This window comes from Mobula birostris, chromosome 30, assembly GCF_030028105.1.
Source record: "Mobula birostris isolate sMobBir1 chromosome 30, sMobBir1.hap1, whole genome shotgun sequence".
NCBI classification, from domain to species: domain Eukaryota; kingdom Metazoa; phylum Chordata; class Chondrichthyes; order Myliobatiformes; family Myliobatidae; genus Mobula; species Mobula birostris.
In genome coordinates this window covers 6416213-6428397 of record NC_092399.1, presented here as the reverse complement: position 1 = coordinate 6428397, position 12185 = coordinate 6416213, and the positions used below count along the sequence as shown (strand labels likewise).

At 41.4% G+C, this 12185-nt stretch overlaps 1 protein-coding gene across 4 annotated transcripts in view; it reads left to right on the top strand.

Moving 5' to 3' along the window:
- rps6ka1 (ribosomal protein S6 kinase a, polypeptide 1) overlaps positions 1-12185 on the top strand; it is a 172947-nt gene that overhangs the window by 104001 nt on the left and 56761 nt on the right. For all 4 annotated transcript variants that reach the window (XM_072247336.1, XM_072247335.1, XM_072247338.1 and 1 more), the window contains 3 exons: positions 6880-6996; positions 10141-10222; positions 10375-10455. In XM_072247336.1, the coding sequence (XP_072103437.1) occupies positions 6880-6996; positions 10141-10222; positions 10375-10455 (280 nt within the window). The remainder of the gene's footprint in view (positions 1-6879; positions 6997-10140; positions 10223-10374; positions 10456-12185) is intronic.

Sequence of the window (12185 nt, the reverse complement as noted above, 5' to 3'; positions counted from 1 at the left end):
TCTGATGTTTATCCTCGAACTATGAGATTTTCAACATGTATAGCCCGTCTGCTGTTAGGCAAAGGTATGAGATGTTAAAACGCCATTGAATTCTACTGTATTTTGGAATAAACATAGATGATTGCCATTGGAAAGATCTCCCTGGATTTGTGAATTTCTCAATAGTGCATGTTGATTATTTTCAGTATGTTATTGAAAACCAGTGGTAGTTCTCCATATCAACCAACTTCATTAAAACCTGTGTGGATGAGTGTGTGCCCACAAAGACTTACTGTGCATTCCCAAACCAAAAGCCATGGATGAACCAGGAGGTATGTCGTCTGCTGAAGGCTTGATCTGTGGCATCAAGAGACAATTTTGAATGAGGTTAGAGGCAACATCGGTTGCACGGCAACTCTGGCAGGGTCTGCAAGACATTACTTCCTACAAAGCGAAACCCAATAGCATGAATGGCAGCGATGTTTCACTACCAGATGAACTCAACGCCTTCTATGCACGCTTTGAAGGAAAGAATACAACTACAGCTGTGAAGATCCCTGCTGCACCTGATGACCCTGTGACCTCCATCACAGAGGCTGATGTTAGGTTGTTTTTAAAGAGAGTGAACCCTCTCTTTGGGGGAAAGTTCCCAATGGAGTACCTAGTAAGGCCTGAAAACCTGTGCCAACCAACTAGCGGGAGTATTCAAGGACACTTTCAACCTCTCACTGCTATGGGCGAAGTTCCCACCTGCTTCAAAAAGGCAACAATTATACCAGTGCCTAAGAAGTATAATGTGGGCTGCCTTAATGACTGTCATATAGTAGCACTCACATCAACAGTAATGAAATGGTTTGAGAAGTTGGTTATGACTAGACTGAACTCCTGCCTCAGCAAGGACCTGGACCCATTGCAATCTGCCTATCGCCACAATAGGTCAACGACAGACGCAATCTCAATAGCTCTCCACACGGCTTTAGACCACCTGGACAACACAAACACCTACATCAGGATGCTGTTTATCAACTATAGCTCAGCATTTCATACCATCATTGCCACAATCCTGATTGAGAAGGTGCAGAATCTGGGCCTCTGTACCTCCCTCTGCAATTGGATCTTTGACTTCCTAACTGGAAGACCACAATCTGTGCAAATTGGTGATAACATACCCTCCTCGCTGACGATCAACACTGGTGCACCTCAGGTGTGTGTGCTTAGCCCACTGCTCTACTCTCTATAAACACATGACTGTGTGGCTAGGCATAGCTCAAATACCATCTATAAATTTGCTGATGATACAAATAGTGTTGGTAGAATCTGGAACTCAACATCAATAGACGAAAGAGCTGTTTGTAGACTTCAGGAAGGGTAAGACGAAGAAACACATACCAATCCTCACAGAGGGATCAGAAGTGGAGAGAGTGAGCAGCTTCAAGTTCCTGGGTGTCAAGATCGCTGAGGATCTAACCTGGTCCCAACATATCGATGTAGCTGTAAAGAAGGCAAGACAGCAGCTATACTTTATTAGGAGTTTGAAGAGATTTGGCATGTCAACAAATACACTCAAAAACTTCTATAGATGTACCGTGGAGAGCATTCTGACAGGCTGCATCACTGTCTGGTATGGAGGGGCTACTGCACGGGACCGAAAGAAGCTGCAGAAGGTTGTAAATCTAGTCAGCTCCATCTTGGGTACTAGCCTACAAAGTACCCAGGACATCTTCAGGGAGCAGTGTCTCAGAAAGGCAGTGTCCATTATTAAGGACTTCCAGCACCCAGGGCATGTCCTTTTCTCACTGTTACCATCAGGTAGGAGGTACAGAAGCCTGAAGGCACACGCTCAGCGATTCAGGAACAGCTTCTCCCCCTCCGCCATCCGATTCCTAAATGGACATTGAATCTTTGGACACCACCTCACTTTTTTAAATGTACAGTATTTCTATTTTTACATATTTTTAAATCTATTCTATATGTAATTGATTTTTGTTTTTTTTTAAATTTTATTTATTTTCTTTTCTCTGCTAGATTATGTATTGCATTGAACTGCGGCAGCTAAGTTAACAAATTTCATGTCACGTGCCAGTGATAATAAACCTGATTCTGATTGTCTTCAGCTCCATGGCTGTGCAATGGTCATTCTTTGCAAAAGCTTTTTCTCTGCAAAGATCTAAACTGCCTGCCTGTGGTTACTTTCTCAAGGATGGGTGACCACAAGGGCATACAGTATTGTCTGTTTTCCACATGATTGTTAATGGCCAAGACTTCTATTGCTTGACATTGGGTTGCATGCTTTGTCATGAGAGGGAAAGAAAAACATAAACCTGATCATAGCTTCTGGTATGCTAGGAGTACAGTACTGTGTAGAAGTATGAGGGAGAGGGAGGTGTGTGTGTGTATGTATATATCTATATCTGTCTACCTATCTATATCTATATAGATATATATATAGCAGAGAAGGAGTGCCAGGGCAGGGGGTGGTGCGGGAGCATCCACAGAAAGAACAAAGTTCTGAATTATAAAATTATGAAGGTCTTGGCCCCCTTATCTAAGGCAGCACGGTAGTATAGTGGTTAGCACAATGGTTTACAGTGTCGTTGACCTAGGTTCAATTCCCGCTGCTGCCTGTCATTCTCCCTGTGACTGCCTGGGTTTTCTCTGTGTGCTCTGGTTTCCTTCCGCAGTTCAAGGCTTATTGGTGATTGTGAATTGTCCTGCGATTAGGATTAAATGGGGGGATTGCTGGACAACGTGGCTCAAAGGACTGAAAAGGCCTATTCCATGCTGTATCTCAATAAATAAAGAAAGAAGGGCGGGAGAAAAGGATGTGCTGTCATTGGAGAGGGTTCACAGGAGATTCACAAAAATGATTCTGGGATTGAAAGGCATATTATATGAAGGGTGTTTGATAGCTCTGGGCCTCTACTCACTGGCTCTGGGCTTGTACTTGCTGGAATTTACAAGAATGAGGGGGGATTTCATTGAAACCTATCAAATGTTGAAAGACTAAACAGTGTGGATGTGGGGAAGGTGTTTCCTATAGTTGGGGAGTCTAGGACCAGGGGCACAGCCTCAGAATAGAGGGTATCCATTTAGAAAGGAGAAGAGGAATTTTATTAGCCAGAGGGTGGTGAACCTGTGGGATTTGTTACTACTGCCAGCTGTGGAAGCCAGGGTATTGGGTGTACTTAAGGTGGAAGTTGTTAGGTTTTTGATAAGTCAGAGGTGAAGGGTTACAGGGAGAAGGCAGGAGAATGTGGTTGAGAGAGAAAATGGATCAGCCATGATGAAATGGCGAAGCGGATTCAATGGGTTGAATCGTCTTAATTCTGCTCTAATATCTTATGGTGTAAAGTTACGGAGTTGGCATTTTGGTTTGAAGAGCTTTCATTGTCAACAACATTTACACAATGTTAATATTATTTCAGATTTCAGCATCTGCAGGCTTTAAATTATAAATGTCTTCATTTGATGTCTGAACAATTAAACTAGTGATGCCTTTTTATGTATTTTATAAATTATGTAATGTGAGTTAAAAGCTTGGGAAGATATGAGAAGCTTGGGGAAGAAAGTTCAATATTTATGACATCAGTTGATTGTGTTGTGATGCAGTGAATTTCCTGTGTGGTTTGTACTATTTAACCATTGCTTGAGTTATGGATTATACTACATAAGAAGGCAGACTATGACTAAGGAATTAAGAAGCTATACTAGAACTTGGGAGATATGTGAAATGGTAATATGGATGCAAAGTCTTAATTAGAAGAAAATATTTAAATCTTTAATAGTAGTAAACTAGTTTTGGTGGAGACTGAACTATATCTGGGAATAACATCAAACTTAAGATCAAATCATCCATCGAAGGGCAAGAATTACTGGAGAAAATTATGAAATCAAAGTACAGGGCTATGGCAATAATGCTTCTTAATCATAATAATTATGAGGGGTGATTGATAAATTCATGGCTTAAGGGAGAAGGAGTCAATTTTAGAAAAGCTAGCACATTTATTTTTCAACATAGTCCCCTCCTGCATGTACACACTTAGTCCAGTGGTCGTGGAGCATACGGATCCCTTCTTTGTAGAAGTGGTCCACAGCAAGGGTGATTGATAAGTTCGTAGCCTAAGGTGGAAGGAGATGAGTTATTAACTTCAAACTTTCTGCATTATCACTCAAAGAGTTGAACTGCACGTGCATGTAACGAGAGCGTCTTGGACCTCCTGGTGGTCCACAGCAGGGGTGATTGATAAGTTTGTGGCCTTTGGTAGAAGGAGATGAGTTATACAGCTCTTGTTACACGCACGTGCAGTTCAACTCTTTGAGTGATAATGCAGAAAGTTTGAAGTTAATAACTCATCCCCTTCTACCTTAGGCCACGAACTTATCAATCACCCCTGCTGTGGACCACTTCTGGGGGTCCAAGACGCCGACTTCTACAAAGAAGGGATCCGTATGCTCCACGACCGCTGGACTAAGTGTGTAAATGTAGGAAAAATAAATGTGTTTTCTAAAATTGACTCCATCTACCATAGGCCACGAACTTATCAATCACCTCACCCCTCATATTTTAAGTTGTAATTGCTAGACCTGCATTCAATTGGTAAAAGACATCTCAAGCATTATTCCCCAGAAAGCCTTCTAGACAGAAGATGCAATTAGTGGAGTGCGTTTGAGAAATCTTAAGGCATTTCACTAGATTATAATCAGAAATTGATAAGAAAACAGAAGAATAATAGAATCATTCTAGTAATTCAGTCCATGAGTTATGCAGACTGTTGTGGTACAACCCCCTGCTCTCTGTCTATAGCTTTATGGTTTATTTCCCTCAAGTGCCTATTCAGTCTCCTCTTGAAGGCATTGATCTCTTCCACATTACCCTCCCAGGCAGCAAGTTCCTGATCATTGTCAGTTACTGTTTAAAAAGTAACATCCTTTTTCACAATGCCCTGCTCTTGCCTGCAGCCTCCAATCTCTGTTCTGTAATCCTTATCATATTATGGGAATGGATTTTTCTTATCTAATCCTATTATAATTGCTTCAGACCTCTTTGCTCGCAGGAGAACAGCCTATTCTCTCTAATCTTGAAGCTAAAATCCCACATCCTGGTCAATCCTGGTTTTCCAGCATCTGCTCCAGCATCTTCACATGGTTTGGTGACCAAAGCTGGATGCAGAAGGTCTAGTCAGGCCCCAAGAAGAGTTTATTGAAGTTAGGTACAACCTTTCTGCTTTTGTACTCAATATCAATACAATGGATTCTGGTTAATTGGGACTCATTGGGACCAGTACATTTTGGCCCAATTATCCAGTTTCATTGAAATAGTTAAAAAGATATAAAAAGTCAAAGTAAGTAACACATTATGTATTTAAATCAACTACAGAGCAAATTAGAGCACTATCAATAGCACTATAACACTATATTAGTTCCTAGTAGTTATGACACAATGAACAAAATCAATGCAGACACCTGGTGAGGATAATGGACTCTTTTCATACAATGCTGTTGATGATTGCATTCTCTAAATCTTTATTTTCATTGTGATGTTCAAGATGATTGTCAATACATTCAAGTTCTTTGTAGTTCCTAACATGTTGAGGTAGTGAAATTGTTTCATTTTTACTCCTGGCTGTTTCTCGCATCTCCAAGACTGAATGTTTAAAACCACAGTGAAAATACTTAAAACCACGATAGGGTCTTTTAAGAGACTCCTGGATGGCTACATGGAGCTTAGGAAAATAGAGGGCTATGGGTAAAGCCTAGGTAGTTCTAAGGTAGGGACTTGTTTGGCACAGCTTTGTGGGCCGAAGGGCCTGTATTGTGCTGTATGTTTTCTATGTTTCTAAAACAGTTCTGAACTGTCTTTCTTATTTATTCCTTGCCAACTATCATTGACAAAAATCATTGCTTCTTGAGCATGAACACACGCAAGTGACGCAATCTAAAAGCTGATCATTCTAAGCACTGTGTGGTATCTAATGGCTACGCAAGTGCCTGCGACTAATGCTAGTTAGAACCTGTTTGGCAACAGTCCCCACTCCAATTAAGTGGCGCAGTGTCCCAAATAAATGAAGGAAATCCTAGCAATTGTCTTGATGTTTTTGTTCTTTAAGAGTTGTACCAAATAAGTCACTGCCCTGATTTACTGATGGCCCACTTAACTACAATCCACTGTATCTCTGTGAAGCTCGAGATCCTGTTTGTTTTGAAGACTACTCTCACAGCTTTTAAGAATCTATGCATATGAAACATCTGTTCCCTCTTTTCGAGCACACTTTAGAATTGTGTCAGTAACTTGGTGTTGCCTTTTCCTAATCTTTCTGGCAAAATCAATTAACTTGCCCTTCTCAGAATTAAATTCCATCTGTCATTTATTCCACTAACAAATCTGTCGGGTTAGTAATCTGTTTTGCTTCAGATTTCTAGCATTGACGGTTTTGATTTGCAGCACAGGTTGACTAAGTAGTTTTTTTAAAAAAAAAATAGCACACTGGACCCTGAACTTTCTGAAAAGAGGCATCGAAGACAAGATCAAGGATGTACTGCTGAATCATTAATAATTGGTCGTTGTGTCCAAATTTGGATGCCGTGTTCAAGAAAGGACGGGAAGGCTTTGATAAGGCATCAGAAGGGATTTAGATTATTGGAGAGGGTATAGCAGTTTGCAAAGGTAAATGTCAAAGTTGTGTCTTTTGAGGAGAGGATGATGAAAGCAGCTTTGAAAGGAGACATTGTAAGGACACAAATAGGAATATCATTTTTTAGTGCCTTAAATTATTTAACTTTTTTTTATTTCTGTGGCATACTTTCTTATTTTTGCAGAAAGTTTTAAATTTATTTCATGTAAGATGTGGTTTGTTGTGAAAGTAATGAGAGAGTAATTCTTAACACAATTAATCCTTCCAGGATGAAGAGAATGTGAAAGAGATCAACATCACACATCATGTAAAAGAAGGGTCTGAGAAAGCTGATCCTTCCCACTTTGAGCTCCTAAAGGTACTGGGCCAAGGATCCTTTGGAAAGGTCAGTCTTTCTTATGACCATATTATTTTGAAACTGGTTATAATTTTTATTGTGGTATGGAGACTTGTCAATGAATTCATCATCATCATCATCGGGCATTTCAATGATGTGGGCGATCATAGCCTTTTGACCATGATTGTTCTTGACAAATGTCTTCTGCAGAAATGGTTTGCCATTGCTTTCTTTTGGGCAGTGTCTTAAATGCAGGTGACCCCAGCCATTATCAATACTCTTCAGAGACTGTCTGGATTGTCTGCCTGGTGTCAGTGGTCGCAGAACCAGGACCTGTGTTTGTTTGTTGAGATACCGTGCAGAATAGGCCCTTCTGGCCCTTTGAGCCGTGTGGCCACCTTGTACTATGCATCATCCACCACCTTCTCCCATGGATTCACCTGGCCCTGATCGGGGAGCAAAGCAGGTGCTACACCTTGCCCAAGGTGACCTGCAGGCTAGTGGAGGGAAGGAGCGCCTTACACCTCCTTTGGTAGAGACACATCTCCACCCCACCACCTGATTCAATAAATTGTATTACCTTCTACCATTGAATTTTATTTTCATGCAAGTGAAGTAAGTACTCTAGGCTTGGGAACTACTAAAAATTCAAACATGAGCAAGTCTGCCGAGGCTGGAAATCCAAAGCAACACATACAAAAATACAAAACGCAAACACGAGGAAATCTGCAGATGCTGGAATTTCAAGCATCAAAATACAAAATGCTGGAGGAGCTCAGTAGGTCAGGCAGCATCTATGGAAAAGAGTAAACACTCGATGTTTCAGACTGAGACCCTTCTCCAGACCTGTTTACTCTTTTCCTTGAATGCTCCCGGACCTGCTGAGTTCCCCCAACTTTTGTATGTGTTATTTAAAATTCAGTAGATTTCAGTTTGTATAAACCAGTCTAATGTCTGTATTAGTTCACATCTTTGGTAGTAGCCAAACCTAAATGCAAGTGTTTATTTCCATCTTCAAAGTGACTTTCTACAATTGAACAGATTAAAAACAGTGCTTCATTTTAAACAAAATTGCCGTGTCTACTTGGTGTCAAGAAAATTGGCTTTCAGAACCCTCTAGATATTCAATGAGATGTTAGGGATTAATGAACCACAATTTAATCTGGCAAAGATCCAAGAGAAACATGATGATGTGATATAAGGTGAAGCGACTGTATTTATGTACCTAGTGTACCCTCAAGACATCCCCAAAGCACTTCACAGTTAATAAGGTACTTCAGTAATGATGGAATTGTGACTGCAAGTTTGCACACAAAAAAAAATCCCTCAAGCATACTTATTTTTTCAGTAATGTTTCTAGGCCAAAGATTCTCTAGGATATGATAGTTGTCTTCCTTGTTTCTCTTTGGAATAACGTCGTGACTTCCCCCACCCCCCTCTTCTGTTCCCCACTCTAGCCTCTTACCTCTTCTCACCTGCCTGTCACCTCTCTCTGGGTCCTCTCCCCCTCCCCTTTCTCGTATGGTCCACTCACCTCTCCTATCAGATTCCTTCTTCTCCAGCCCTTTATCTTTCCAACCCACCTGGCTTCACCTATCACTTTCTGGCTACCCTTCTTCCCCTCCTCCTCACCTTTTTATTCTGATGTTTTTCACCCTTCCTTTCCAGTCCTGAAGAAGGTTCTCAGCCCAAAACATGGACTGATTTTTAAAAAAATTTCCATCATTAGGAGGCATTTGGATAAGTGCTTGAGCAGCTGGCGGCTAGAGGGATGGGAGCAACTGTAAGCAGAGGGGATTAATTTAAATTGCCATCATAGTCAGCCGAGGCATCATAGACTGAAGGGGTTGTTCCTGCACTGTCCTGTTCCATCGATTGAGTGCTCAGAAGGGAATTTTGAGTCTACATAGACTGTATATCATGTCAAGTCAAGTTTATTGTCATTTAATAAATAAATAATTTAATAAATACATGCAAATGAGACAACATTTCTCTAGACCAGTGTAAAGCATAGTAGCATATAGCACACAATAACTTAAGTAAGAATTAAACCTACAAATGAATTATACAGGAAAACAAAGTAAAGTGCATAAATTAAATATCGAAGGGTACAGTACAAATTATCAAGTGGCACTTCGAATGCGATGAGCAGGGAGTTCATAAGCCAAATGGCTTGAGGGAAGCCACTATTTCCCATCCTGACTATTCTTGTCTTTATACTTTGAAGTCTCCTGCCTGTTGGTAGAAAGTCAAAGAGGATGCTGGATGAATGGATGGGATCCTTGATAATTGCTAAAGGCCCTGTGTAAGCAGCGCTCTTGATAAATGTCCCAGTGGATGGTAGGGAGACCCCTGTGATCCTCTGGGCCATTCTCACGGTTCACTGTCGGGATTTCCGGTCCGATGTTCGGCTGCTCCCATACCAGATGGAGACGCAGCTTGTCAGGATGCTCTCAATGGTGCTCCTGTAAAGTGCAGTTGAGGTGGTGGGATAGGAGGCATGGGGAACCTCGCTTACCTCAATCTCCTCAGGAAGTGGAGGTACTGCTGTGCCTTCGTATTCAGGGAGGTGATATTGAGGGACCAGGTGCGGTTGTCCATGATATGAACACCCTGGAACTTAATGCACTTAACTCTCTCTACGGAAGAGCTCCACAGAGGGGAATGTTTCATCTGCACCTTCCTAAAAGTATTTAACTTTTCTAGTGTATCATTTAGGTCTACTTGTTGCAAGCCATTAAGGTTAATGTTTGCATGCCTTTAAGAGGTTAGTCCTCTCCCTAGATTGTTTTTGTATGGATGATTATAGTCATAGTCATACTTTATTGATCCCGAAGGAAACTGGGTTTCGTTACAGTTGCACCAACCAAGAATAGAGTATAAATATAGCAATATAAAACCATAAAAAAAATATGTAAATTATGCCAGGAAATAAGTCCAGGACCAGCCTATTGGCTATTATTCATGATATCCTACTAGGTAGCCTTCAGTCTGTTTGTTCTACCTTTTTGACCAACCCATTGTGTGTAGCTTCATTAGAAGCTCATTGTTTGCCAGTTCTGAGCTCTGCAAATCATTACAAGGTGAAATCTTCGGGGAAGAAGTAGATTGACATCTGTGGTTCGAGTTCAAAGTTTGCATCTGCAGGTTGACAAAGATCTGTGACTCAAGTTTTAAAGTTTGTCTTTGCAGGTGTTTCTTGTGAGAAAGATCAAGATGCCAGATGCGGGTCAACTCTATGCCATGAAGGTATTAAAGAAAGCAACACTAAAAGGTAGATTCCTGTGAAAGCAGGGTGTGAAATCATTACTCATTCATATGACAATAGGGCGTGGGGTTATCACAGGGAAAAATAAATTACTGGATAATGTATGACACATAGACTGTTGGAAGCCTTGTACCAACAATAATTTTACCTTCTTTCAGTACGAGATCGTGTACGTACTAAATTGGAGCGAGATATCTTGGTGGATGTAAATCATCCGTTCATTGTGAAGCTGCATTATGGTGAGAAATTTGTTTTACTTCATTGCTAGGACGGGAGAAAAGCCTGAAACACTCATATGGTTTAGACCAGAAGAAAAATTATTGAAAGAATTGTCAAAAGTAGTTCACAGGAAAGATTCCAGTGCAGGGGGCGATTCTGTGTTCTGTGTGTTGATTTCAGCAGATATTGTATGTTGGGGTCCCCAACCTTTTTTGCACCGCGGACCGGCCGACCCCGGTGGGGGGGTGGGGGGGTGGGGGGTGTTCAAGTAGGGTTAGACTCACCTCAACATGTCTTTTACAGTTAGGGTTGCCAACTTTCTCACTCCCAAATAAGGGACAAAAGTAGCAGTCAAATCCCGGGACACTTTACCCCAGGAAAGACTACCATGACCATGAAACCTTGCGCGGGCACCTGTGTGCGTATGCATGTACGTGCCGTTTTTTTTTTCTCCCCACAAATCGGTTTTGCCTTCATCTTCCGGACTGCACTGTATATACATTATTTCTACTTTTATAGGCTGTGTATTTATCATATCATTCCTGCTTTTACTATATGTTAGTGTTATTTATTTTCGGTTTTATGTGTTATTTGGTATGATTTGTTAGGTTATTTTTTGGGTCTGGGAACGCTCAAAAATTTTTCCCATATAAATTAATGGTAATTGCTTCTTCACTTTTCGCCATTTCGGCTTACGAAATGTTTCATAGGAACGCTCTACTTTAGTGGGGGAAATACAGGACAAGGGCGGTCCCGTATGGCAGGGGTCCCTAACCTTTCTGGTACTGCGGACCGGTTTCATATTGACAATATTCTTGCGGACCGGCCAACCGGGGGGGGGCGGGAGGGTTGCCAACGTACCAGAGTAGCAGTCAAATACGTTGGGTTTACCCCGAGAAAGACTACAATGACCATGAAGCCTTGCGCAGGCACCAGTGCGCATGCGTAACTTGCGCATGCGTTTACGTGCCGATTTCTTAAAAATTGCTTTTGCCGATTCTGTTGGCGGCGGCGGGGTGTGTTAATCACGACCGGAATGTAGGTGATAAGTGGCTAATACACTCAATTTCGTTTCTAAAAGGGTTTATCTAACGAATTTAATATTAAACACACAGCGCATATTTTCCTCGCATGAATATAGCGATAAGACAAATATCGGGGGAGGTCAGGGGAGCTTGAAGTGTTGAACGAACTTCCAGTAGAAGTGGTAGAGGCAAGTTCGATATTATCATTTAAAGAAAAATTGGATGGGCATATGGACAGGAAAGGAATGGATGGTTATGGGCTGAGTGCAGGTCGGTGGGACTAGGTGAGAGTAGCATTCGGCACGGACTAGAAGGGCCGAGATGGCCTGTTTCCATGCTGTAATTGTTACATGGTTATATAAGTCACGTATAATAGCATCATAACATTTTAAGTAACATTTGGATATCAAACACACAGCGCATATTTTCCTCGTGTGAAAATATAAAATCATTGCAACGCACCAATATCGCTGAATCAGTGGGAGCCCTGGGCTTGTTTTCCTGCAACAAGACGGTCCCATCGAGGGGTGATGGGAGACAGCGATACTCGAAGGGGGTTCCTTATGTCCAGTCTATTCCACAATTTAGTTTTTGTTGCATTCATTGCAGAGATATGTTGGAAAAGGAAGCAACATTTTCGGTGCTTTCCTGACCATCTCAGGATATTTAGCCTTGACTTTGATCTGGAATGCCGGCAGAGATGTTATGTCAAACATACTTTTCAG